The 27789-nt window shown below is 41.1% G+C and overlaps 1 protein-coding gene across 2 annotated transcripts in view; it reads left to right on the top strand.

The window, feature by feature from the left end:
- The window catches only part of TXNDC16 (thioredoxin domain containing 16), a 120289-nt gene that overhangs the window by 14394 nt on the left and 78106 nt on the right, over positions 1-27789 (top strand). For both annotated transcript variants that reach the window (XM_032624689.1, XM_032624690.1), the window contains 3 exons: positions 7135-7208; positions 8029-8103; positions 24481-24602. In XM_032624689.1, coding sequence (XP_032480580.1) covers positions 7135-7208; positions 8029-8103; positions 24481-24602 — 271 coding nt within the window. The remainder of the gene's footprint in view (positions 1-7134; positions 7209-8028; positions 8104-24480; positions 24603-27789) is intronic.

Raw genomic sequence — 27789 nt, 5'->3', positions numbered from 1 at the left:
CCTTAGCGTAAAAAGAGGAGGTGGGGCCCCGTATAGTATTTCAAATGGAGTAAGATAATAGCGGGAGGGGGTATTTCTAGCCCGGAACAGGGCTAAGGGAAGGAACACCGTCCAATCTGTACCGCCAGTCTCTATGGACAATTTAGTTAGGGTCTCTTTTAGAGTTCTATTCATTCTCTCTACCTGTCCTGAACTCTGGGGTCTATAGGCACAATGTAATTTCCAATCAGTCCCCAGGTATTTGGCCACACCCTGACTTACCTGGGCGACGAAGGCGGGACCATTATCTGATCCTATTACCTTTGGTGCCCCGAACCGGGGGAAAATTTCTTCTAAGATCTTTTTGGCCACCACAGTAGCTGTCTCCTTCTTCGTCGGGAAAGCTTCTACCCATCCTGAGAAGGTATCTATAAAAACTAGAAGATACCTGTTACCGTACCTTCCAGGGCGTATTTCAGTGAAGTCGACCTCCCAATAGGCTCCTGGGCGGTCTCCTCTGAGCCTTTTTCCGACCTCAAGTTTTCCTTTATGGGAGTTTACCTGTTGGCATGGAATGCACTCTCGTGCAATCTGCTCAGCTAATTTAGTTAGTCCAGGGGTATCATAACCTGTCTTGTGTAGTAGGGACACCATCTTTTTGGTTCCCAAGTGTGTCCATCTGTGAATCTGTTGTAGCATGGATTTTGCTTGTTGAGGAGATAATGTTCCTTTAGTTATGGCTGGGGTAATTGTTCCCCTATCATTTGGTTTCCCAGGACTCTCATCTGATAGTTCTAGTATGATTTCCTGTAGAGCCACTTCTCGTGCCACCCTATCTACCAATTTGTTGCCTCTTGTCACCGGGGTATTGTCCTTCTGGTGTCCGGGGCAATGAATGATGCTGACTTTAGTGGGGAGCATGAGGGCAGCTAGCAGTGCCACTATTTCTTCTTTGTTTTTAATTTCTTTGCCCGCCGAGGTGAGCAACCCTCTTTGTTGGTAAATGGCCCCATGGACATGGGCGGTAGCAAATGCGTATCTACTGTCCGTATAGATGTTTACCTTTTTGTTTTCTGCTAGTTCCAATGCTCTAGTCATGGCGATTAGTTCAGCCCGTTGGGCCGATGTCCCTTGCGGTAATGCGGCTGCCCAGATGACCTCTTTCCCGTCTACCACGGCAGCTCCCGCCCGACGCTTACCTTCCTCTAGGAAACTGCTTCCGTCAGTAAACCAGGTAACGTCGGCGTTGGGGAGGGGCTGATCCATCAAGTCTGGTCTGCTACCGTGTGCTGCAGCCAGTACTTCCTGACAATCATGGATGACGGTAGTGCTTTCCAGGTCAGGGTCGGGTAGCAAGGTGGCCGGGTTGAGTCCTGTGGCTGAGGTAAACTTAATACGATCTGAGTTTAACAGCAGGGCTTGGTAATGAGTCATCCTGGCATTTGTTAGCCATCTGTCGGGTGGCTGGCGAATTACACTTTCTAATGCATGGGGGGCTGTTATCGTTAGGTTCTGCCCCAAAGTCAGTTTGTCAGCATCTTTGACCAAAGCGGCCACCGCGGCGATTATTTTTAAACAGGCGGGCCATCCTGCTGCCACAGGATCCAATTTCTTTGATAGGTACGCAACCGGGCGATTCCAGGGGCCCAGTTTCTGAGTTAGTACTCCCTTTGCAATACCTTTATTCTCGGCCACGTACAGATGAAAAGGCTTAGTGATCCTTCCCCCGTTCCTTTTTTTAGGGCATTCTCTTGCCCAATGACCTTTTTCTTTACAGTAGGCACATTGGTCCTTGTCTAATGGCCGCCTTCTATCCGTTGTTCGCCCTTCCTGTCTATTTCTGTCTCTACTGTTTCCTCCTCTGACTACAGTGGCCAGTATCTTACTCAAATGTCTTTCTTGCCTCTTATCTCATCTTACCTCACGAGCCTCTTGTTCCTTCTGCTTTCTTTCTTCTCTTTCTTCTTCTGTCTCCCTCTTATTATATACCTTATCTGCCTCTTTTACTAAGTCCTGAAGGGAGAAACCTTGTAGGCCATCCAGCCTTCGTAACTTCTTTCTAATATCAGGGGCCGCCTGGTCAATAAAGGCCATTGCTATGGTGGCCTTATGTTCCTCAGAGGTTGGATCATAAGGAGTGAATCGTCTAAAAGCCTCCATTAAGCGTTCTAGGAACACGGTTGGCGATTCCTGGGGCCCCTGAGTTACCTCTCTTACCTTAGCCAAATTCGTGGGGCGCCTGGCCGCTCCATGGAGACCCGCCACCAGAGCCTGGCGATACATTTTCAGGTGCTCCTTACCTTCCGGGGTATTAAAGTCCCAATTCGGCCTGACGAGTGGAAACCCGGCATCAATCTCGTTAGGCAACTGGGTAGGTTGTCCATTGGCGGCTAACACATTCTTTTTAGCCTCCAGGAGAACCCGTTGCCTCTCCTCAGTTGTGAGGAGAGTCTGGAGGAGCTGTTGACAATCATCCCAGGTGGGTTGGTGGGAGAAGACAAGAGACTCTATTAAAGCAGTAAGAGCCTGTGGGTTTTTAGAGAAAGTAGGGTTATGCATCTTCCAATTATAAAGATCTGCAGAGGAAAAGGGCCAGTATTGAAGGGGTCTATTCCCGTGGTTATCGGGGGGGCCATATTCTCTAAGGGGTAAAGCAGTAGAATCTGGGGAAACAGCCCTCTGGCTTCTGGTGCCCGCCGAGGGACCCCCCCTTTCCGCCATAACAGGTGGCCCTACTGGTGCGGAGGGTTGTGAAGCTGGGGGTCGTAGGGGCGACATGGGATTTAGGGCCGGAGGATAAGGAGGTGGGGAATCTAGAAGAAGCAAATCAGACTGCAGGTCAGGATATATCGCCTTTGGCGGGTCCGGGGCAGCAGATGACTTTTCCGTGTCTGGGGTTTTCTTCAGGGCCAATATCTCCGATTGTGCTGGAGCGCATGCAGACGTGCCTGTTGAGGAAACAAAGGGCCGGACCCACGGAGGCGGGGAGAGAACTAGATCTTCCCAGACCAAGATATATGGTATCTGGTCTGGGTGTCCGTGGGGTCCTGTGTTAAAGACCCTAGACTTGACTAGCCCAACCTTATCTAACAAAAAAGATCCTTCGGGTGGCCACCCTGTCTGAAATGTAGGCCACTCAGAGGTACACAGCGTTTGCCATTTTCCTTTCCTTACTTCTACCGAAAGGTTGTGGGCCCTAGCCCTAACTTCGGTCCAGTGGCTTAGGGTAAGAGAAAGAGGAGTCGTCATAGTTTGTCCCATTGTCGTCCGTCAAAAGAAAGATAATAGTACAGAAAAACAATAAAATTTCAAAAGACACACATTGATATTGCCGCCGCGAACTTAAACCCGAAACCAACTCAAATTCAGATGGCAGCTTATATAACCTGCCAGAACCAGCCGCCGCGAACTTAAACCCGAAACCAACTCAAATTCAGATGGCAGCTTATATAACCTGCCAGAACCAGATGAAGGGGAGACAAAATTTGTTTCTCCTTCCAGATGGACCACCAGGGCGTCCCCCGGGGCCCGTGGACACCAGCTTTCGGCACGTCTGCCTAGCCAGGAGTCCAATACAGATTCCACAGCAAGCCGGTTCGCACGGCTTTTTCCTAATGGCGGCTGGCAACAAACAAACGACAAACAAACAGACAATTGGGCTCGAGCCTACCTGATACCTCCGACTCCCGATGTTCTTGTGACCCGGGGGCGAGTGGGGATCCCGGACGAGCCCCCAAATGTTAGACCCAAACGGTCTACGAGGGATTCCAACTCGCCCAAGAACCGCCAAGAGTCGAGAGCCGCTGCAACACGCAAGAGGTTTATTAGGAGCCGATGCACCGGGGTTCCCTGAACCTCACGCAGGAGGCCGATGGGGAACCCCTAAAAGCGGAATCACATACTTTTTATAGGTTTATTTACTCATAGGGCGGGTATATTCTCACAATGATTGGGTAAATGTGGTGACTTTTGAATTCATTGGCTTAGGAACTTTTGTCCCACCTTCTGGCCGTTATAGTTGTCTGTTCATTGTGGCGGTTAGGGCGTATACCTGTTACGGGCAACTGGAAAATTACCCGCTGTCTGGCAAGTCCCCGTCAACTGAAAAACTCCAAGAATTGGTTTCGATAGGGAGAAGGAGTGGCGCACGATAGGGAGAAGAATTGGTTTCGATAGGGAGAAGGAGTGGCGCACGATAGGGAGAAGAATTGGTTTACGGGAACAAGTGAGGGGGTGGAAAGTCCCTAAAGGCCCCACATACCTAGCTCAGTCCCTGGTGCATAGTAGATACTCAGTACTGTTTATGAGATTGAAACGAGCTTGCTATATTTAGTCTTTTATTGGATAGCAAAATGGCTAAGACCCCAGTCTCTTTCTTTGGAGAGTATATATCCAAAATGGGGCGATAAAACACGTTCACAGACTTTTTTCTTTTTTGGCCGCACTGCGCAGGTTGTAAGAATCTTAGTTCCCCAACCAGGGGTTGAACCTGGGCCCTTGGCAGTGAAAGTGAGGAGTCCCAACCACGGGACCGCCAGGGAATTCCCATAGACCATTTTAATAACTAGCAGAACTTGGTCATTATAATAAGAGATACAAATAAAATGCTGTAGAGGTTTAAAAGAAAGAAATCTTACATGATCATCAAGGTGGAAGGTCGTATTATGGTATTGGGAAAGACTTCACAAAAAGTAGCATTTTGAGATTGTCTTCAAAAGTTAAGATTTCAGGAGGCAGACATAGATGAAGGAAACACTAAAATATAAATGGACTAAGTGTTCCAGTTAAGAAAAAGATTGTCAGGCTGGGAACAATAACCAAACCTAATTGTAAGCTATTTAGAAATGCATCTTAAAATAAAGGCTTTAGAAATCCTTAAAGCAAATGAAGGAAAAAATATATATATCATGCAAATAATAACCAAAAGAAAGCTGGTATGACTATATTACTGTATCAATGTAGATTTTAAAACAAAAAACCTTTGTCATCCTTTCTGTCATAACCAGTCCATCATTAAGTCCTTTAAGTTCTGCTATCAAAACTTTTCACATCTGACCACTTCCTGTACCTTCACTTTTACCCCCCTGCCCTTGTCTAAACTGTCCTCACTTCTCCTCTGGGAAACCACAAGCCTATTTGGCCTTTCTCCTTTCACTCTTGTCTCACTGAACCCTTCTCCACATGTAAGTCAGATCACATGGCTGCTCTCTCAGAAAGGCTTCCCATTACAGTTATACTAACATGGGAACTCCTCTTTGGACATTTAATTCCTCTAATCTCATTTTCTGTTCTTCTACCTTGCTCAGCTTGTTCCTGACACATGCTAGTCATCTTTCTCTTACTTGGACATTCTAGGTGTGTATTTCCGTAAGGCCTTTGCAGGTATTTTCTCCTCTGCTTAGAACTCATCTCTTCCACATATTTGTATATTTATATGCGTCACTCCATTACTTCGGTTCTTTGTGCAAATGTCATCTCCTCAGAGAAGTCTTCTTTGATGACTTACCTAAAATGTTCGGTCATGTACTATCCCTTTAATAGTGCTTTTTTCTTTATAGCCCTTAACATTGCATACTAATTAGTTTTTTTTTTAATGGTCCGTCTCTACTTTTAGAATGTAAGTTCTAAAGATACACATTTTAATTTGGAACTTAACTGTACTCCTAGTGATGAGAACAGTGACTAACATATGGTAGGTGTTCAAATGTGTGTTGAGCGGATGAATGGATAAATCTGTCGTCATAATACCAACCATCCCCTATGCTCTGACTTCTAAAAATTAAAAAAAAAAAACTACATACACTAAAATTCACTGTTTTTGGTTATGACCGTACTCTTTTAATTCGAATTCTCTATTCCTCATATCTTTTTTGAGTATCAGTTCTCTTTTAGTAGCTTTTTTCTATAAAACAAATGTAGCTTTCCCACTTGTCACTCTGCTTCCTCAAACTCTGTTAAAATTAACTTGAACAGCAAAAACAAAAAAGCCTCATCTAAAAAAACCCCAAAAAACCCTAACTTAACAAAATCCAAAACAAAATACTAACTGTTCTTCTTCCAGACTTAGTTTTGGTAAGTTATGTCGGTGGCTACCCACTTGCCCCATCTAAAAACCTCTTCATCCTCTTTATCTCTTGCCTTCCCCCATCTATCCCATGTTGCATATTACACGCTCAGTCTTCTCCCTCATTTTACTTACTGTATTTGGGGAAAGTCGCTTGAATCTCTTCTGTCCTTTTCTGCTTTACTACAGGTCCCAGTCATCCCTGACCTGTACTGATGGGATACTCTATTAACCGGCTTCCTTGCCTTTGTGCTTTCATGTCTTCCATTGTATCTCCATGTTGCTGCCAGGATTGGCCTTATGTTTTTCACATAGAGTCCTGATTGTAAGCTATCAAGGGCTGTTGTCGCTTCTCTAATGTCATCAGGGACTCAGGTTCATTCTTTCTGTTGCACCATCCTTAGCAAAGGTTTCTTCTTTAAAGATGCCTTATGGTCCATGATGACGGCTGGTGCCTACCTATCTTGTCAGGTTTTTTTTTGTCAGGAAGAAGTGGGAAGAGCAAGAGTATCTATCACTCAACCCCCTTTTAAGATCCTTCTAGGCATCCCAAACCAGTGACTTCTCCTAACATCATTTAGCCAGCCTTAGCTGTTGGGGGAATCTGGAAAAGTCTTTTAATGGGGCACTTGTTTTTAGTGAAATTCTGTTAGTGACGCAAAAGGGTAGGATGGATTTGGGGTTAGGAGCCAGCAGTATCTGCCATACCTGTGCTCCAGCTACTGAGATGCTTTCGTGGTCCCAACTTAGCACCACTTCTGTGCTTCCTGGCTTTTGCTCATGATTTTCTTGTCCTGCCTTAATTGTTTCCTTCCTTTCCTACCTCGTTACCTTCTACTTCCTTCATCAGATTGAATTAAATCTTAGGTATAATTAAATATAACTCTTAGGTGTAGGAACAGTTCCTTTCTCTGGGTTACCTCAAGCACTTGAATAAGTGAGCAATTATAGCATACAAATGAGAAAGAAAAGTAAAAAAGAAATTTGATCTGGAGACAAACTGTAATGTTTAATTTTCCTTTCTGTTTCCCTAACCAAGAAACTTGACCTTTTGATATGTACTCTAAACGTTAAATATAATCTTTTTAAAGGTTAATTGCGTCACAGAAGAAACATCGAGATACTGTGGAAGCGAAAAGAATTTGATGAAAGCATATTTATTCAGGTAAACTATTTTTAGTTTTTTTGGCTCAGGTGGACAAACATAAAGCTATACTTCTAGAATATTCAAGTATACAAAGTATCACTAGGCCAGAATAAAGGTGTATGTAGTAGGGGTCATATGAAGCTTAGCAAGAAGTCTAACTAATAGATTTGTTACCTCCACTTTGCTTCCTAATCTGTAAATTGAGGCGATTAATACCTACCTCACAGGATTGTTTTGGATATTATATGAGAATCTTATGTAAGCTCTGATGGCAAAGGCCTGGTAAGTAAGCACTTAGCAGATTTAGTGTTCTAAGTAGGTATGTCAGGTCCATATTCGACTGGGAAATAAATGTACTTTATTTTTGAGGGATCTGCAGATGTCCAGGTTACGGATTCCTCCGTTACTTGGGTCTGCTAATCGGAGTTTTCTCAAAATCCTTTCCTCACACGCTTGGGATTTGGCCTAGGAAGTGGGGAGAGATCCTATCTCCTCAGGGACCTACTGCTGAGGACCCTTCTTTCTGTCTCCTGCTTGTCTCCTTCCCAGCCCATCTGGGGAATCTGTGTGCTGGGAGGAAGCCTGGTTGGGACTCCTGTTGCTTCCCAGTCTTTTTGCCAGGCTCAGGGCCTAAGCTTTTCAAAGTCAGTGTATCTATGCCTGTGTGTTCAGTAGATATTGGAGTGTGTATCATGGCCAGCACTCTGGTAGGTATATCGGCTAGTGGATAAGACACAGGCTCCGAGAACTGCCAGAGCTTCCAGCCTAGTGTGTTAGAGAGACAAGTGAATTGAATGCTAAGGAAATATTTCTGTAATGCTTTTTAAAACTTTTTCAGGGGTCACATATTACTCAGAGAATTCCCAACCGATACCTTGTTCAATGTGGATGCCATCGTTGCTCATGTTCTCTTGTAAGTACAGGGGATACCCATTTACTTACTCACTTGTTATTTATCTGTTGATTTTATTTTAGACAACCACAGTCCATTACAATATTTTAGGGTCTTAGCATTATACTTGTAAGCATCCGTTTCACACATATTGCTGGTCTATCTTCCCACACAGAGGATCTAAAATGTCTTGAATGGCAGAGGATACAGAAACATGGAGATATTCTGTATAAAAGTAGGAGGTGGCACAACACGGCCACCTGGCTCATACTATCGCTCTTGCCTTTGATTCTGTCTGTGGAGTGAGGATGTTACCAGGACAGAAGCTCATCTTTGCTATTCTCACGAGGGTTTTTGAAGTGTCTAGCCTCCTTTTCACCCCAGCCTGATTTTTTTTTTTTTTTTTTTTTTTTTCCGGAGTCTGTAGCTCCGTTCCTGCTCAGTACGTGCAGAAACATTTCAGGTGTTCCCAGCACGTGCTGAATGTTTATTGAGAGAGAGTGAATCTAATTTAACTTGCCTGGCATGGAATCTTTAGGCCTGGGATTCAGCCCTACCTGGGGTCCACTCCTGCAGTCTCTCCTCAAATGAAGTAGTAGTATCTTTGGTAACAGAGCTAGAAGCTACGACTTTTTCAGGACACGAGTTTACAGGGACTTTTCCAATTTAATGTTTGCTGAGACCTTTGCTGACCTTGACTATCTCTGTTTTCTGTGTGGCTCCCATCTTCCTCCTCTTCTTCTACCTGATTCTCGCAAAAATGGTGTGAAAGTTAAGTTACAGGAAACTCTAAACTTGATAGGTGACAAGTTGTGGTTATCACATGTTCCAGTACTAATAATATATTAATAACAGTCTTTAGAAATCCCGGCCAACCATGGACCCTGAGGCCTGTGGACTGAGCAGCCAGTTGTAAGGCGTGAAAGACGGCCTTTTGAAGAAGGAATTCCGAAGACCTGTTGGGCTGCCTTGGAAGCCCTTTCCTGGGATAGAGAAGGGGTGGCTATCTTGAGAGTGGGGGTCATGAAAAGCTTAGAAAAAAGTCCAAGTCATAGATATATTTGTTCTCAGGAAGCTTACTCGTTTATGCTTTTTACAGTGGATACCCAATGACTGTCTTTGACCCAGAAACAAGGGTGAAGAATCAGAGAAAGAAGATTCTGTAAGGGATGGGGGAGGGGAGACTAAGGTTGTCTTTGACAAGTCTGACAGCAAATCCTGGAGCGGCAGGTCCACGCTGGGCAACCTGATGACAAGGTGGTTTTGAAACAACTGGGCCTTAGATGCGGAGAGGATGTTGTTACCTGAACTGGGTATCCTGTGGGGCTTGTGTCATTCAATCCTGCCATGGTGTCCTGTTCCTTGTGCTGTACTAATGCTGATTTATAGAACACTAGTTCCACAAATAGAGTATTCCCCACGTTCCTGCTATGTGCCAGACACTTGTAAGGCACTGGAGATGCAAGACAGCGTAAGATGTGGCTCTGTTCTCTAAGAATTTCATGTTTTGTTGCAGAGACAGATATGTAAACAGAAAATATGTAGGAAGTAAAATAGTAGAAGTACGTCTGCATATGTCCACAGGGTAGTGAATAGTTCCTTGTGTCTAGAATGAGGGTGGATGTTTGTTAAGAAGCCTTCCTGAAGGAGGTGGCACTTGGGATGAGTCTTAAAGGATAAGCGGGGGTTTGCCCGGTGAAGAAATGGAAGGTGGAAGAAGCAGGGGAAACTGTGAGCCCAGGCAGGGAGGTTAGGACAGTTTGGAGAGGGTAGTTTTTACTGGAGTCTGAAATGTGAAGCAGGAGGTGAGAGCAGAGAAGTTGGCATGGGGTCAGAGGAAGGGATCTTTGTTTACCATGTGAAGAAGTTTAGGCTTTGGGGTAGCCCCTGAAGGGTGGGGAGGCCAGCTCTGGGCCAGAATCCTTGTGTGATCTTTCAGACCCAACCACAGGCAATTACAAGCTTTGCCTGGCAGGCCTCATAGGGGAAGGTGCTCTGCCACACCAGACTGGTGCACAGCCAGAGCATTGCCGTTTTCTAGAGAAAATTGAGGTCCAGGACTCAGACCCCTCCCCTTCCCAATCCCTTGGACCCCTCCCTCTCCCATCCTTCTGGCCAGACTGGCCTTTAGCCCCAGGTGTCTCCATTTGGGCCCTCATTATCAGGGACGTGGCCTGAGGCACCTTCCAGGTGCTTTGCCAAAACCTCCTTATCACAGGTCTTTGGCTAAATGCTTTCTCTGCTTTAACTCTGTACTTTTCTTCTCCTCACCCTTCACCTGCTCAGTCCCCCCCACCATTCCACCGGTCCATAAAGAGGCAGGAGCCTTCTCTTCGCAGCTCCTTGGAATGAGATGATTCCCACGCCCACTGGCCCTGGCCTGGAGCTGTTCAGTGGCGGGGGATGGGAACGGAACATTGTGGGGCCTGTGCCTCTCCTTTTGCCTCTTGCTTGCACTGTCGCAGTTAGTGAATAAAGGCTTGGTTGTTACTTTTAGTTTGGCTCTCTGTCCTAAGTGACCACTTCAACACCTGATTGCTCAACTGCAGGGTTGTAGGCAGATAAGTGATGTGATCAGATTAGCACTTGAGGGCTCTTTTTGGTGGGTGAGAGGCAAATTTGTGGGATCCAAGCACATGTAGACACCATTGTGTGGCCATTGTGTAATCTAGGGAAGTAAAGATAGCAAAGAGGGGGTTTTCTTTTTAATGCTTAGGAGGTGAAATTAACCGGGCTTGGTAATGATTAATTTGATTAATCCCTGATCTCTTCTTTTCCTTCCTTCCCATCTCACTCTACCCCAAATCTGATCTGATCACCATCTGAAGTAGGCAAGGATGAAGAGCAAATTTACAGGAGAAAATGAGTCTGCTTTAACAAGTCGGATGCCCATCTTACCTGAGTCTTGAGTAGGCATCTGTAGGAATTTGCGCCCCTGGGGAGTGTTGTCAACATGTAGGTCATCTAGGGAGCATCCTAGGATAACACCAACATATAAAGGAAGAAGAAACTGAGCAGGAAAACACAAATGTCAAGGAGGTAGAATTCCAAAGAGGCAATGCCCTCATTTTTGTTTCAAATGTAAGAAAACTGACTTGTGGAATACAGTATTTTACAAAAATTTTCAGTAATGATATTTAGAATCTTGAAGAACTGTGCTAAATAGTATGCCATATCATAGCTGTACCTTGCAAATTGCCACGAGGAAAAAAATGCCTCTCAAGCTGTCACCCTACGTCTTTGTGCTAAAATCATCAGTTTGAAATACCCAGTTCCTGGCAAGCAGTTCCTCCCTTGTACTCTTTTCAGTTGTATACTATTCCTAGAAATGGAACTGAACTGTTGCTTGATATCTTTTGCCCACTTTTCTATCATTTTTTTTTAAAGGGTGATTTTGTCCTAGAGCTGGTTATTTCTTTTATTTATTTATGGCTATGTTGGGTCTTCGTTGCTGTGTGCGGGCTTTCTCTAGTTGTGGGGAGCGGGGGCTTCTCATTGTGGTGGCTTCTCTTGTTGCAGAGCACGGACTCTAGGCACGCGGGCTTCAGTAGTTGTGGCACTTGGTCTTCAGTAGTTGTGCTTCACAGGCTCTAGAGCACAGGCTCAGTAGTTGTGGCGCATGGGCTTAGTTGCTCCGCAGCACGTGGGATCTTCCTGGACCAGGGCTCAAACCCATGTCCCCTGCATTGGCAGGCGGATTCTTAACTACTGAGCCACGAGGGAAGTCCTCTATCATGTTTTGAACTTTTATTCTTATTAATTTCTAGGTGCTCTCCTTATATAAAGGAGACACAAATTGTACATTTTCCTGTTTGTCATTTATCTTTGGAATTTCCCTATTTTGTTCTTTTAAATATCATCAGGTCAAATTTATCTTTTCTCTTTTGACTTCTGGATTTTAAGTTGTACCAAGGTCTCCCTTATGCTCTTGTTACAAAGGAATTCACTTAAAGAAATTAAGACTGTTTTATAGAGCAGTTTTAGGATTACAGAAAATTGAACAGATAGTACAGAGAATTCCTCCTTTCTCCTCTGTACTGTTTCCTCTGTTAACATTTTGCATTGGTGTGGTACATTTGTTAAAATTGATGAATCAATACTGACACATTGTTATTAACCGAAGTGCATAGTTTATGTTAGGGTTCACTCTGTGTTGTACAGTTCTATGAGTTGTGACAAATGTATAATGACATGTATCCACCATTATAGTATCAAACAGAATAGTTTCACTGCCCTGAAAATACCCTGTGCTCCACCTATTCATCCTTCCCTTCCACTCCCCAACCACTGATCTTTTCACTGTCTCTATAGTTTTGCCTTTTTTGAGTGTCATATAGTTGGAATTGTAACCCAGAAAAGGAGCTCGTGTGTCAGTTTCACAGAAAGCCAAACTCTGGCAGCAGGTGTTTGCAGCAAAGTAAGGGTTTACTGCAGGGTGCCAAGCAAGAGAGTGGGTGACTCAGATCCACTCCAACTTGGTCTTTGAGTTAGGGGGTTTTTAAAGGGAAAGAACAAAGGAGCTGGGATTAATCATTGTCTAGCGACATTTCTGTGACATTTCCTAATTGTAGTTTCAGGAGTCAGGATACCTCTGGTTTACTAGCATTTGGTCTGGTGGTCCATGACCCTGGGGAGGTGTGTTAGCTCATCCTGCCCTGGAGAAGCAACTTGTGTCTGTACATTAACAATAAGTTATCAGCCACAGCAATTTTAGTACATTAATGCACTAAATGTTGTCGACAACAGCAGTTTTAGTCATCTGACTCTGGTTGATTACTGTTCAGTTAGCACAGGATTGAGGTCAGAGGGGACAAGAAAGGGAATAAAGTTTTGGAGAGAGAGCTTAATCATCACCTTGGCAGGGGGACTTGGTTTTAGTGGGGGCTCGTTTTCAGAATCATACAGCATGTAGCCTTTTCAGATTGGCTGCTGCTTCTAATTAGCAATATGTTTTTAAGGTTCCTCCATGTCTTTTCATGGTTTGATAGCTCATTTCTTTTTATTGCTAAATAATATTCCATTGTATGGATGTATCACTGTTTATCTATTCACCTATTGAAGGACATCTTGGTTGCTTCCAAGTTTTGGCAATTATGATTAAAGTTACTATAAGGTTCATGCGTAGGTTTTTTTGTATTGATGTAGTTTTTCAACTCATATGGGCAAATACTTAGGGGTGTGATTTCTGGATCATATGGTAAGACTATGTTTAGCTTTGTAAGAAAACTGCTAAACTGTCTTCCAAAGTGGCTGTATCATTTTGCATTACCACCTACATTGAATGAGTTCCTGTTGCTCTACATTCTTGCCAACATTTGTTATTGTTAATTTTTTTTTAACTGTAGCTATTCTAATAGGTGTGTAGTGGTATCTTATTGTTTTAATTTACAGCTTCCTAAAGACAAAGGATATTGAGCATCTTTTAGTATGCTTATTTGCTGTTTCTATATTTTCTTTGGTGGGGTACCCGCTCAGATCTTTTGCCCATATTTTAAATGTTTTTTTTTTTTTTTTTGTCTCGTTGAGTTTAAGAGTTCTTCTATATATTTTGGATACAAGTCCTTTATCAGCTATATGTTTTGCAAATATTTTCTCCCAGTCTGTGGCTTGTTTCTTCATTCTCTTAACGGTGTCTTTTGCAGAGCAGAAGTTTTTAATAATAATAAAATCCAACTTTACAATTTTTTTTTCTTTCATGGATCATGCTTTTGGTGTTGTGTCTAAAAATTCATTGCCAAATCCAAGGTCACCAAGATTTTCTTCTATGTTTTACATTTAGGTCTATGATCCGTTTTGAGTTAATTTTTATGAAAGGTGTAAAGTCAGTGTCTCGATTCGCTTATTTGCATGTGAATGTCCAGTTGTTTTTAGCCCCTATTTTGAGAAGAGGAGCCTTTCTCCAATTAAACTGCTTTTGCTCTTTTGTCAAAGATCAGACTCTATTTATGTAGGTGTATTTCTTCTCAATGTTTTAACTGTTCAATTTAACATTTAAATCTTTGCTTTGTATGGAATTTAACTAGGTAAATAGTATGAACAATATATTAGTCAGGTGGCTAAATAATTGTCCCAACACAACTGAAATTAATCTCAGTTTTCAAGGTGTGATTTTTTTATACTAAACGCTCATATATATTGGTGTCTACTTTGGACTTTCTGTTTCATTAATCTATTTTTTTTTTTTTACTAGTACTGTTGCTTTAATTACTGAGGCTTTATAATGTATTGTAATATCTGAAAGGTCCAGGCCCCTTCATGTTTCTGTTTCTAGAATTGCATTTTTGTTCTGTTTACATGTGACATTTAAAATTAGCTTGTCTGGTTTCTTCCTCTCCCTGACTAAATCTTACTGGCATTAAATTTATAAGTTATTTTAGGGACACTTGACATCTTTAGAATGAATCTTCCCATCCCAGAACCAGATGTCTTTCCATTTATTCAAGTTTTCTTTTGTGTTCTCTAGTAGTGTTTTAATGCTTTCTTCATATATGCTTGGACACTGAAATTTATTACTGGGTATTTTATATCTTTTGTTTCTATTGTAAATGGGATTTTTCTTCCATTATCTTCTAATACATACACACTGATAAATTTTTATGTGATCAGTGATCCACAGTTACACTTGAACTTTGTCTTTGTAAACAGAAAAGATCAAGGTTTTAGATAATTTCTTAGTCTCAGAATATAGAAAAATTGCAATTGGGGAAGAATTAAGTTAGTAAAATCTAAGACTAGAATAACAAGTGTAAACTTAGGGTAACCCTATACTAAATATTTACGGAATTGTATATTTTTGAACCATCATGGCCAATTAAGTAGTGTATTTTTGGAGGACATTTAAAATATTCCTAAAACATCATTGATTAAAAATATTCTGACTAAATGGTCTACTAACATTTTTAACACATTGATTTTTCAGGATATATTAATGAAATAAACCAAGTGTTTAGAGCATAGCATTGTTCTGTGTGTGTAAGAAAGGGAGTGTTAAGTCTAAAACTCTGAAGGGTCTTCGATGTTACCCTCCTTGCATAATACTTGCGGAAACACCAAGCCTCTGAATCAGAAATCAGACACAGCGGTAACAGCAATCACAGTAACATGGTAGTACTGGATTTGCCATACCCAGTTCTCCACAGAGCTACAAGGTGAGAGCCATACGCTTAAATCTGTACTTACAGCAAGGTTTGGAGAAGGAGAACTTAAATTATGAATCTCTGAGTTTACATAGGAGCTGGCAAATCTGCTTTTTCCTTCTGGAGATAGAGTGCTTCTCTTTTTCTCTGGAATTTAAACAAATTGCTTGGGGCAGGAGAAAAAGGTCTCTACCCCTAAATATAAGCATTTAGCTCCAGGGAAGATAAGGAAGGTTTTATTACCTTTGAATGGGACCAGGTGGCTCCAGAGAAAAGGAAACAAGATTAGAACGTGAAGAGATGTTTTCCATCTTTGTGTACTGCCAGTTTTCATCTTCAGGAGACATGGACTGTGTAGGAACACTGAGAAATCTAGGAGGGATAGTTTTCTAACAGAGACATATATAAATATTTATTTATGGCATATATGTATTTGGTATAAATATTTCAAAGTTTCACAAGAACGTGATTGTTGGTTTACGGGAAGGGAATGCGGAAGCTGGGATGGGGGGAAGGAGTTGGAGGTGGACTTTTCACTCTTTAACTTTTTGTATACTTCTTGTGTTAGGAGTCCTACAAAAGAGTTAAAATTTGCAAAACAAATAAAATTTAAAATAAAGGTAAGATTATAGATTTATAGTCTACAAATTCTCAGCTCTGTTTTCTAAAATATACATAGTCAAAGCCGATGGGGCTTCCCTGGTGGCGCAGTGGTTGAGAGTCCGCCTGCCGATGCAGGGCACACGGGTTCGTGCCCCGGTCCGGGAGGACCCCACGTGCCGCGGAACGGCTGGGCCCGTGAGCCATGGCCGCTGAGCCTGCGCGTCCGGAGCCTGTGCTCCGCAACGGGAGAGGCCACAACAGTGAGAGGCCCGCGTACCGCAAAAAAACCCAACAAAAAACCCAACAAAAAACCGATGGAATTGTGTGGTTTCGTAACTGTGAGGAAAATTTCACTTCCCAGCTTCTAGATTGGGTTAAGAAGGGTAATATTTAGAAAAAGAAAGTAAAGTAACAATCTTTATTTGTTGATTGAGAATACCATATGTAACCAGTCTGAGGCAAGTCAGATAGAGGTATAGAAGATTGAGGCACTATAATCTCAAATGTGCTTTGGAATGATATGTGAAGAAGTCAGGGTTTATGGAGGATTTATCCGTTGGGTGATCATAACAGTTTATGTTTTCTGATTGCTGGTTTTCCTCATCTCTTAAATGTTAAAAATTGCACTGCCATTAGAGTTTTTTGAAGATCAAATAAAGTAATACATCTGAAAATATGCTTTGTGTTTTACCCAGTGCTCTACAAATGTTAGTCGCTTTTTTCTATATAAATGCAGGAAATCTCATTTTGCAATTAAGAAAAAAAGCAATCCAAATTCAAATATCTACCTGCTGTTCTGTTGCACACACAGTACTAATAGAAGTGAGTTCATGCAAGTCCGTGCTGTGACAGTTGCTGGGAATATTTGCCGTGAGGCAGCAGTTGCAAAGAAAGGCCATTTTCCCCCCAGTCATTGTTGACTCCTGGAAATCATCAAATGATATTGATACAAAAAGGAAAGACTATGCAGTACTGTAAGAAACAATGAAATCTCAATAACTCTTTATTAAGGTGTGCTAATTGATATTCTGTGACAATATTTTGTCAAGTGGAAGATTTCTTTCCTTTTAAGTTAATGTACTACAGACGATAATATGAACTACAAATATTATGGTAATTATTTTCAACTATCCTAATTTCTGCTAATATTTTATTTTTAACACATTATTGCAGAGCCTGGTTTTTGAGCTTGGGTAGAACTTCTGGGGAAAGCTCCTCTTGGAGGTGTCTTCCTTTAAAACTCCTGAGCTGTGCTCAAGCTGGTCCCTTCCTAATAGGTTTTGAGCTATTGCTCCTTCCTTTATCTCTATCAGATTTGTTCCTACACAATATTATCAGGTGGATTCCTGTTTGATAGTGACATACTGGGAAATTGTAATAAAAAATTACTTGCCTTGGATTTGAATTCCTCACAGCTCTATGTTAATTGGTAGTAATGGTTATATCCCCAGACTGTGCCGCCTTATACAAAGTCCTTCTACCAGTGCATAGCATCGTGGGTGACATGTATTAGGTGTTGAAAAATATTGGATTGATGGATGAATGAATTGGGAAGCTTCACTTTTTGGTTGTTAAAAATTGGAGTAGCAGAAATCTTCTTACATTATAAGCCCATAAGATTGTTTCTGGTGTTAAGAATTTTATAAGTGGTAAGCTAGTAGGAAAATACACAGCGTATGACAAAAAGACTTAGACTGATGTTTTTGAACTTTGTTATTACTTGTACTCTCAATTCAAATTTCAGAGATGGCTTCTGTTTGTTTTTTTAACTGTATTAATTTAGAAAATGCCTAATGGAACATTTTGGGATATTTCATTTTATACATGGATCTGCCTAGAATACTATACAGTCATCCCTCAGTATCCGAGGGGGATTGGTTTCAGCACCTCCCACCCCCCCGCCTTCCTCACCCTCCGTGGATACCAGAATCCCCAGATGCTCAATCCCTCATATAAAATGGTGTAGTATTAGCATATAACCTATGCATATCCTCCCGTATACTTATTTATTATTTTTTTTGCGGTACGCGGGCCTCTCACATTTGTGGCCTCTCCCGTTGCAGAGCACAGGCTCCGGACGCGCAGACTCAGCGGCAATGGCTCACGGGCCCAGCCGCTCTGCGGCATATGGGATCTTCCTGGACCGGGGCATGAACCCGTGTCCCCTGCATTGGCAGGCGGACTCTCAACCACTGCGCCACCAGGGAAGCCCACTGTATACTTATTTTTATTTTTAACATCTTTACTGGAGTATAATTGCTTTACAGTGGTGTCTTAGTTTCTGCTTTATGACAAAGTGAATCAGCTGTACATATACATATATCCCCATATCTCCTCCCTCTTGTGTCTCCCTTCCAGCCTCCCTATCACCCCTCTAGGTGGTCACAAAGCACTGAGCTCATCTACCTGTGCTATGCACCTGCTTCCCACTAGCTATCTGTTTTACGTTTGGTAGTGTATATATGTCCATGCCACTCTCTGACTTCATCCCAGCTTACCCTTCCCCCTGCCTGTGTCTTCAAGTCCATTCTCTACATCTGCGTCTTTATTCCTCTCCTGCCCCTAGGTTCTTCAGAACCTTTTTTAATTTTTTTTGATTCCATATATATGTGTTAGCATATGGTATTTGTTTTTCTCTTTCTGACTTACTTCACTCTGTATGACAGACTCTAGGTCCATCCACCTCACTACAAATAACTCAATTTCGTTTCATTTTATGGTTGAGTAATATTCCATTGTATATATGTGCCACATCTTCTTTATCCATTCATCTGTCAGTGGACACTTAGGTTGCTTCCATGGCCTGGCTATTGTAAATAGAGCTGCAATGAACATTGTGGTACATGACTCTTTTTGAATTATGGTTTTCTCAGGGTATATGCCCAGTAGTGGGATTGCTGGGTCGTATGGTAGTTCTATTTTTTGTTTTTTAAGGAATCTCCATACTATTCTCCATAGTGGCTGTATCAATTTACATTCCCACCAACAGTGCAAGAGGGTTCCCTTTTCTCCACACCCTCTTCAGCATTTATTGTTTGTAGATTGTTTGATGATGGCCATTCTAACCAGTGTAAGGTGATACCTCATGTAGTTTTGATTTGCATTTCTCTAATGATTAGTGATGATGAGCATTCTTTCATGTGTTTGTTGGCAATCTGTATATCTTCTTTGGAGAAATGTCTATTTAGGTCTTCTGCCCATTTCTGGATTGGGTTGATTGTTTTTCTGATATTGAGTTGCATTAGCTGCTTATAAATTTTGGAGATTAATCCTTTATCAGTTGCTTCATTTGCAAATATTTTCTCCCATTCTGAGGTTTGTCTTTTCGTCTTATTTATGGTTTCCTTTGCTGTGCAAAAGCTTTTAAGTTTCATTAGGTCTCATTTGTTTATTTTTGTTTTTATTTTCTTTTCTCTAGGAGGTGGATCAAAAAGGATCTTGCTGTGATTTATGTCATAGAGTGTTCTGCCTATGTTTTCCTCTAAGAGTTTTATAGCATCTGGCCTTACATTTAGGTCTTTAATCCATTTTGAGTTTATTTTTGTGTATGGTGTTAGGGAATGTTCTAATTTCATTCTTTTACAAGTAGCTGTCCAGTTTTCCCAGCACCACTTATTGAAGAGAGTGTCTTTTCTCCATTGTATATTCTTGCCTCCTTTATCAAAAATAAGGTGACCATATGTGCGTGGGTTTATCTCTGGGCTTTCTATATTGTTCTGTTGATCTGTCTTTCTGATTTTGTGCCAGTACCATATTGTCTTGATTACTGTAGCTTTGTAGTATAGTCTGAAGTCAGGGAGTCTGATTCCTCCAGCTCTGTTTTTCTTTCTCAGGATTGCTTTGGCTATTCGGGGTCTTTTGTGTTTCCATACAAATTGTGAAATTTTTTGTTGTAGTTCTGTGAAAAATGCCATTGGTAGTTTGATAGGGATTGCACTGAATCTGTAGATTGCATTGGGTAGTATAGTCATTTTCATAATATTGATTCTTCCAATCCAAGAACATGGTATATCTCTCCATCTATTTGTATCATCTTTAATTTCTTTCATCAGTGTCTTATAGTTTTCTACATACAGGTCTTTTGTCTCCTTAGGTAGGTTTATTCCTAGGTATTTTATTCTTTTTGTTGCAGTGGTAAATGGGAGTGTTTCCTTAATTTGTCTTTCAGATTTTTCATCATTAGTGTATAGGAATGCCAGAGATTTCTGTGCATTAACTTTGTATCCTGCTACTTTACCAAATTCATTGATTAGCTCTACTAGCTCCCGTATACTTTAAATCATCTCTAGATTACTTATAATACCTAATACAATGTAAATGCTGTGTAAATAGTTGTCAGTATATGACAAATTCAAGTTTTGTTTTTTAGACTTTTCTGGAATTATTTTTTCCAAATAGTTTCCACCTGCAGTTGGCTGAACCTGCAAATGTGGAAACCATGGATACTGAGGGTCAACTGTAATTAATTTAGGTAAAAGTAATTTGTCTGTCTCCTTCTTCTCTCCCTCATCTCTCCCTCTTTCTCCTCCTCCCTCTTTGTTCCCCCCCACCAGGAATTTTGGTAAGGCAAAATAGAAGGTAACTTTTTGTTTTTATAGGGTTTTTTAGAATTTGAATAATGGCAGAAATATGATGTAAAAGTGGTCTTTTTTTTCTGAAAAAAGGCTGAGCAACCTGCTGCTCTAAAAGTGGGGTCAGGTGGACTCCTGAGTTCTTTTTTTTTTTTTTTTCTGGCACCCATTCAGTTCTTGGCCATATATCTTATCTACCTAATGATTGTGTTAGGAGGGTCTCTGGAAGAGTATGCCAAGGAAAAGGAAGGCCTTTCTGGGGCAGGAAGAGCTCCCAGGTCAGAGCAGCCTCAGGCTGTTTTACCCCACCTATAGAGCAAGAAAATCGCAAGACAGACTTTTCCTTTAACGCATTTCTCCACTTTGGAACTGGAGTGAAGGAGCACAGGCTCATGGAATGGATCCTAGAGATCCCTAGATGTCCCCATATTCTGGAAATTAACATTAAAAAATATATTAAAGTTACGAAGCCATTGGGAACAATCATGGAGATCGTGAGATTATGAATGTCATTAGTTTTGGTATTATGACCTCTTGGATAATGACTCTTTAATGAGCTTTGGGACATTAGGCAAGGTAACCTCTTTAAGGCCCATGACCTTATCTGTAAAATGGAGTTAATGATAGTACTGATCTCACATGGTTGCCATGAAAATTAAGCACAGCTGAGTGTACTGTTGGGTGTTCTTAGTTATAAGCCCCAGAATCTGGGTCTGACTGGCTTAAGCAGAAAAGGATTTAGAGCAGATGTAGGAAATCTCAGGCTCACTAGAAGGGTTGGAGAACTGGACTCAGGTTTATTTGGCTCTGAATTATTCGGCTCATAATCATGGCACGGAGCTAGTCTCCAGGGGACTGCTGCATTACTTCTGGGCATTGGACGCCACAACTTGCATTGCTAGCGCTACAGCTGTCATTAGCACTATTGTCATTCCTGCCTTCAAAGCTGACTGTTGCTGCTGCCTCTGGAAATAATTCTGCACTGCTCCTGATTCTTTACATCACTGGCTCCCAGTCTGGGATGTCAGATAAGTGATTCTGGGTCATATAGCCTAGCAGCAGGGAGCCTGGAAAAGCAATTTACAGTATTAGTAGCTTGTATGTGGGGACTTGGGCTCTGCCCACCATGAAGACTTAGAAAACTGGGAATTCCCAAAGCAGAAGAGTCAGGCAATCCCAAAACTGATAAACTGCCACTACTTATATAGTACTTAGTACTATACCTGACATGTGGGAAGTGTCCCCCCAAACATTGGCTTTTATCAATTTATATTTGCTGGTCTTTATTGAGAAAAAAGGTTAGGGTTATTTCTACTCCTAGGTTAGATTTTTGAAGCAAATGGATTAGAGCTGCTAGAGAAGTAAAGGTAAATGGATGGATGTCATTCCCAAGCCGAGAATTTACACGGCAGTCCAATTACTTCACTAGATGGTGTCTTCCAGCAGTTTTGAAGTAACTCAAGGGTAATTCTGGTCTTGCTAGCCAAAACGTATAAGTAGCCAGTAGCCCAGATCGCCACTGAGACTCTGTGGCTATTCATTAGTTGCCTCCCTTTTTACCTGGTTTACCATGTATGAGTGGTTAGTAATAACATAGTTTAGAAAGTTACGGGCAAAGTGTCAGAAGACCTGGATTAGAATCTCAGCTCTATCAGTGACTACTGGTATGACCTGGAGCAGGTTACTTAATCCGTGCGGTTCTTTCCTCTGTGTGTATCTGTGTGTAATAAAGAATTTCCCAAGAATATCGTTGAGGATTTAAATGAAAACATGTGAAAATATCTAGCAAGTAGTGAGTACTGCCCAGTAAATATTTCTTTTAAAAACAAAACAAGAGCCCTGGGACGTATAGAAATTCAAGTTTTACATTTCTTTTAAAAAGTTGAAATCTGTAATATATAGGTAAGTATTTAAGCAGTGTAATTTAGGGCAGCCATTTCAGGGTGCTCCCAAAGTGACAATATTTTTATAATCACACTAAGATGTTTGCCTTTTTCACTTTCCTTCTTTTATGAGTGCGGTTTCTAGAGGCTACATTTTGTGTTGTGTGTGTGATGTCACAACAGAGTGAACGAAGAAGCAGATAAGAGAATCCACCTGTCTTCTATTTAGTCCAATATTAAAGAGACTTGCAAAAATGTAAAACAAGGCCACTCTTTTCACTGGATTTTTCTTTCCTTTTGGAAATTTAGTTATTTTTAATAAAAAAGTGTTATGTTAATATGCAATGGTGTTTATTTTTATTTTTTTTGCGGTACGTGGGCCTCTCACTGCTGCGGCCTCTCCCGTCGTGGAGCACAGGCTCCGGACACGCAGGCCCAGCGGCCATGGCCCACGGGCCCAGCCACTCCACGGCACGTGGAATCCTCCCGGACCGGGGCACGAACCCGTGTCCCCTGCATCGGCAGGTGGACTCTCAACCACTGCGCCACCAGGGAAGCCCCTATTTTTATTTTTAAGGGATTAATAAATATTTTAATTGCTATTTTAATTTATATTTTGGCAACTATTAATAAATGTAACCTACATAAACAAAAGCCCTTTGAAGAACTCAATAATTTTTAAGGGTATAAAGGGATCCTGAGACCAAAAACTCTGAGAATTGCTATATTAGTGGAAAGTGCTATGTTTTCCGTAAGAGGAAACTATGATTGACTAATTTATTGGAGTGAACTTTTGCTTACTTAAGTCTGTGGAGTTGGAACAGCTTTCAAAAATTCTTAAAGTTTAGCTTAACAAAAATACGCACACACATGCACACACACACACACAGATATACATGTGGAGATTAAGTGAAGTTAGTTGTTAGTGATAGAGAATTTATATAGAAGTAGAAAATTTTTAAATGAAATTCTTTTGGATGAAGAAATATGATCAGTTATTCTGATCTATACATTAAAAAGATGATTTGGGGGACTTTTCTGATGGTCAGTGGTTAAGACTCCACGCTCCCAGTGCAGGGGACCCGAGTTTGATCCCTGATCAGGGAACTAGATCTCACATGCCACAACGAAGATCCTGTGTGCTGCAACTAAGACCCGGCACAGCCAAATAAATAAACATAAATAAATAGAGATTATATTAAAAAAAAGATGATTTGGAAGAATTGTGGTCAGGTGGAAAGATCACTAAATTAAGAGTGAGAAGACCTGTTCTATGTTCTGTTCCTGGCTCCTCAGTTCAGTATATGTGTTTTTGAGTAAGTAAGCTCTTCAGTGTTTTGATTTGATCTTCTATTTGTTCAAATGAAGAATGGCAATAAATGATTCCTGCCCTATGTTTTCTGTCATTCATTGAACAAATACTTATTGAATACTTACAATGTACCAGGTTCTATTCTAAGTTATTATGGATATAGTGATAAAATATGCATGGTCCCTGTCACAAGAAGGTAACAGTTTAATGAGAGAGGCAGGGATAAACAAGTAAAAAAATATATGTGAATAATTATAAATTTGATCCTACAAAGGATTAAATAGTGTGAAATTCAAGAGGAAAATGCTACAGACCTACTTATATAGGACCAACAAGGGAGGCTTCTCTTAAGTCAATGATGTTTAAGCTGAGACCAGATATATAAGAAGGGAACAGCTTTCAACAAAGAGAATGGTATGTGCAAATGCCCTGGGGTGTTGCCTAAAGTAGGGTAGACATGAGGAATAGTAGTACAGAATGATGTTGGAGAAGTAGACAAGGCTTACCATTCAGGGCCCTATAGGCCATGGAAAGATGATTTCAGTATAGATGTGTGAAGGGCTGAAATGTATCCATGGCTGAGAGATTTGTAAGGGATTATTTGTCCAGAATAGGATGCTAGTAAATACAGTTTAAATGTATTGAGGTGGTTGTGACGGAGGATACGCACACTATTTCTCACAACTGTCCCTGGTTAATGTTCTCAGTGACAGACTAATGATTTAGAGGGTGATTTTAATTCAGACTTGAAATGCTTAGGTTCTTACTATTGAGAGTTTGTTCAAAAGATTAAATTTTTTTTTTGATTAGGTTCTTTAACCTACTCAAAATATGTATTAAATAACTAAGTACATGTCAGATTTTTCTACCAACTACATCTTTATTTATTTCAGTGCTCTTCTTTTTAATGAAGTAAAATATATTACCACTCTGGGAGACCTTCAGAACACAGAAAATGCTCTGAAAGGAAAAGCGAACATTGCATTCTCATATGTCAGAGCCATTGGAACACCAGGTATTTATCAACTTTTACATTAATCTTCGTCATGTCTCTATACATGTGTGTTTATGTTGAAGGACTTAACATAGTGTATTTTGACCACAATCTTAATATTTTAAAATAAATTTAAAGCATCTTTTACTATTATATTTTCTTTCTTCAAACAGGCAACATAGTATAGTGCTTGAATGAGAACTCTGGAGCCAGAGGCCTAGGTTAGACTCCCTTTCCCACCAACTACTTACAGTATGACCTTGGACAACTTACTTCTTTAGCCTGTTTCCTGGTCACTAAGGTGGTGAAAATAATTGTGCCTACCCCTTAGTGTTATTGTGAGGACCAAGTGAATTTGAATAACTAAAAAATTTCCTGGTGCTCTGTGTCAGCTATTACTGAATTTATTTCCTTACAGTCCTCGTGGTACCTGATATAGTAGTTTATAGTATTTGATAAATGTTGTTGACTATCTCGGCTTCCTTCTTTACCTTGGTATTTGCTGTTCATGACATATTTTTCTTGATTTTTAAAAAATCTAATTTTGACAGCATCACCTTGTGCATTCATAGGTAATTTTGTCATAACGAAGTTTATAAATGTTTCATGAACAACTTACAGTTATGCTTTCAAGATTTTTACTTGTTAATGGTTATAACTTGAACATGTTAATATAAAATGTAGTTAAAGACATTAAAAAAATTGTACTCTATGAAATAAAATCATTTATTGGAAATTTCAATGTTTATACACATAAAGCTTGATGGCTACACAGTATGCCATTGAACTTAATGTACTTGTAAAATAATGCTCCAGAATCAGCCTGTTTATTGTTTACTTTTCAAGGCCCCTCAGGTTATTGTATTTTGTCCATGGTTTGTAATTGTAATTAACGAGAGGGATGAGCTATACAGGGAGCCAGAAATCCCTGATTTATATTTTAACAGTGTCAGTCTGACTTCTGGGTTTGGAATAGACTAGAAGGAGCAATAGTAGAATAAGGGAGAAAATCAGGAAGTTACTGCAATCATGCAGGCAAGAGACGGTGGTAGGTGGCTTGGACCAGGGTGTTAGCAGTGGTGGTGGCAATACATTTGAATTTTAGCAGTAGTTTGGATGTAAGACTAACTGAGTTTTCTGACATTGGTTGTAGAATGAGAGAGGAATAGATACCAGGGTGGCTCTGGGATTTTGGCCTGAGCTACGTGAATGGTGAAATTGCTGATAACTAAGGTGGGGAAGAGTGGAAATAGACAGTTTGGAGAGGAAGCTCTAGAATCCACTTTTGAACATTATACTTGTGGAGTACCCATTAGACAGCCAAGTACAGATATCAAAAAGGTAGTGGGATTTTACTAGTCTGCATTTGATAGTGGGGATACAGACTAGGGATATAAATTTGTGACATAAAGTTGTGAGGCCAGAGGAGACCATGAAGGGAGTGAGGCTGGATGGAAAAGAGAAGAAGACTGAACTCATTAGATACTTCATCCTCCACAGGTTAGTAAAGGAGGCAGAAAGAATGGCCTGTGTGTAAGCAAAGTGATGATAGGATTTTATAGATGAGATAGAAGCAATTGTATCAAAGGATACTGAAAGGTTAATTAGGATAAGAACTACCAGTTGACCATTATGCTTAGCAGTATGGAAGTTATCCATGCCCTTGATGCACACAATTTTTGTAGAGTGGTAGGGGTAAATGCCTGACAGGGGTGTAAGAGAATAGGTAGAGAGCAACTGGAGACTGTGACTATAGAGACTCATCTAGGAAATTTTCCTTTTAAGGGAGGGAGAAATATGGGGCAGTGGCTGGAAGAGTATGTGGGGTCAAGTGAAGAATTTTTAAAAAAAATTTTTATTTTTGGCTGCATTGGGTCTTTGTTGCTGCACACGGGCTTTCTCTAGTTGCAGCGAGCGGGGACTACTGTTCCTTGCGGTGTGTGGGTTTCTCATGGTGGTGGCTTCTCTTGTTGTGGAGCATGGGCTCTAGGTGCACAGGCTTCAGTAGTTGCAGCATGTGGGCTCAATAGTTGTGGCACATGGGCTGTAGGGTGTGGGCTTCAGTAGTTGTGGCTCACGGGCTCAGTAGTTGTGGCTTGCTGGCTCTAGAGTGCAGGCTCAGTAGTTGTGGTGCAAGGGCTTAGTTGCTCCACAGCATGTGAGATCTTCCTGGACCAGGGCTCAAACCCATGTCCCCTGCATTGGCACGCAGATTCTTAACCACTGCACCACCAGGGAAGTCCTCAAGAATTTTTTAAGAAGCATATTTGTATGTTGACAAGAAAGTTCTTGTAGCAAAAGGAAAATGCATCGTGGAGGAAAAAGAGCACAGAATTACTGGAGCAACATCTTTGAATAGACAAGAGGAGATGGAATCTAGTGAACAGGGGGAGGGCTGGTTCTTTACTGGGAGCACAGAAAATTCGCCTATGGTATTAGGAGGGAAGACAGAGAATGTGGACATCAATTTAGTTAAGGGGGCAGATAGATATGGTGCTGGGAGCTTTTTTGGGTTTTTCTTAATTGGTTCATTTTCTCAATGAAATAGAAATAAAGTGAACATATAGTTTGAGGAAAGAAGAGATGAAACAGTTGTCTTAGAAGGCCTGAAAATAAAGAATGGTTGCTAGGCAGCAGTAATAGTTGATGCCAGTAATCTAAAGTGAAACCATTGACATGGTGATGCTAGCAGGTTCTTGTTTTCTTTCCTTTTTTTTTTTTCCCAGCCATATTCACTTTCATGGATATAAGTACAGAATAGGCAGATTATTTGATTTAATTTGGACTGTGTTTTAGCTAGACAGGCCGGGGAGTGATTATAAAGACTGACCATGGAATTTAAGCTGGTTTAGGAGGGAAGAGAGGACCCAAGGTGGATAAAGGACAGTGAAAATGGTAGGATTGTAGGTCCGGGAAGGTTAAAGTTATGTACTAGACAGAGTGACCTGGAGATGGAAGGGTGTGTGTGTGTGTGTGTGTGTGTGTGTGTGTGTGTGTGTGTGTGTGTGTTGGGAGGAGTGCTGGACATTTTGGAGGGATTTGCAGTGATTGGTGATTACAAAGCTTGGAGTGGGACCATGGCAGTGAGTGGGTAAGGCAGGGCTGAAGAGAGATCACTGGAGTCTCCAGAGAAAACCAAGGACTGAAAGGCTAGGATTTTGCAAGGATCATCTATGGGGATAGTAGAATCACCAAGGTTATGTTAGTA

Source organism: Phocoena sinus, chromosome 2 (genome assembly GCF_008692025.1).
Source record: "Phocoena sinus isolate mPhoSin1 chromosome 2, mPhoSin1.pri, whole genome shotgun sequence".
Lineage (NCBI taxonomy): Eukaryota > Metazoa > Chordata > Mammalia > Artiodactyla > Phocoenidae > Phocoena > Phocoena sinus.
This window is presented reverse-complemented; position numbering and strand designations above follow the sequence as displayed.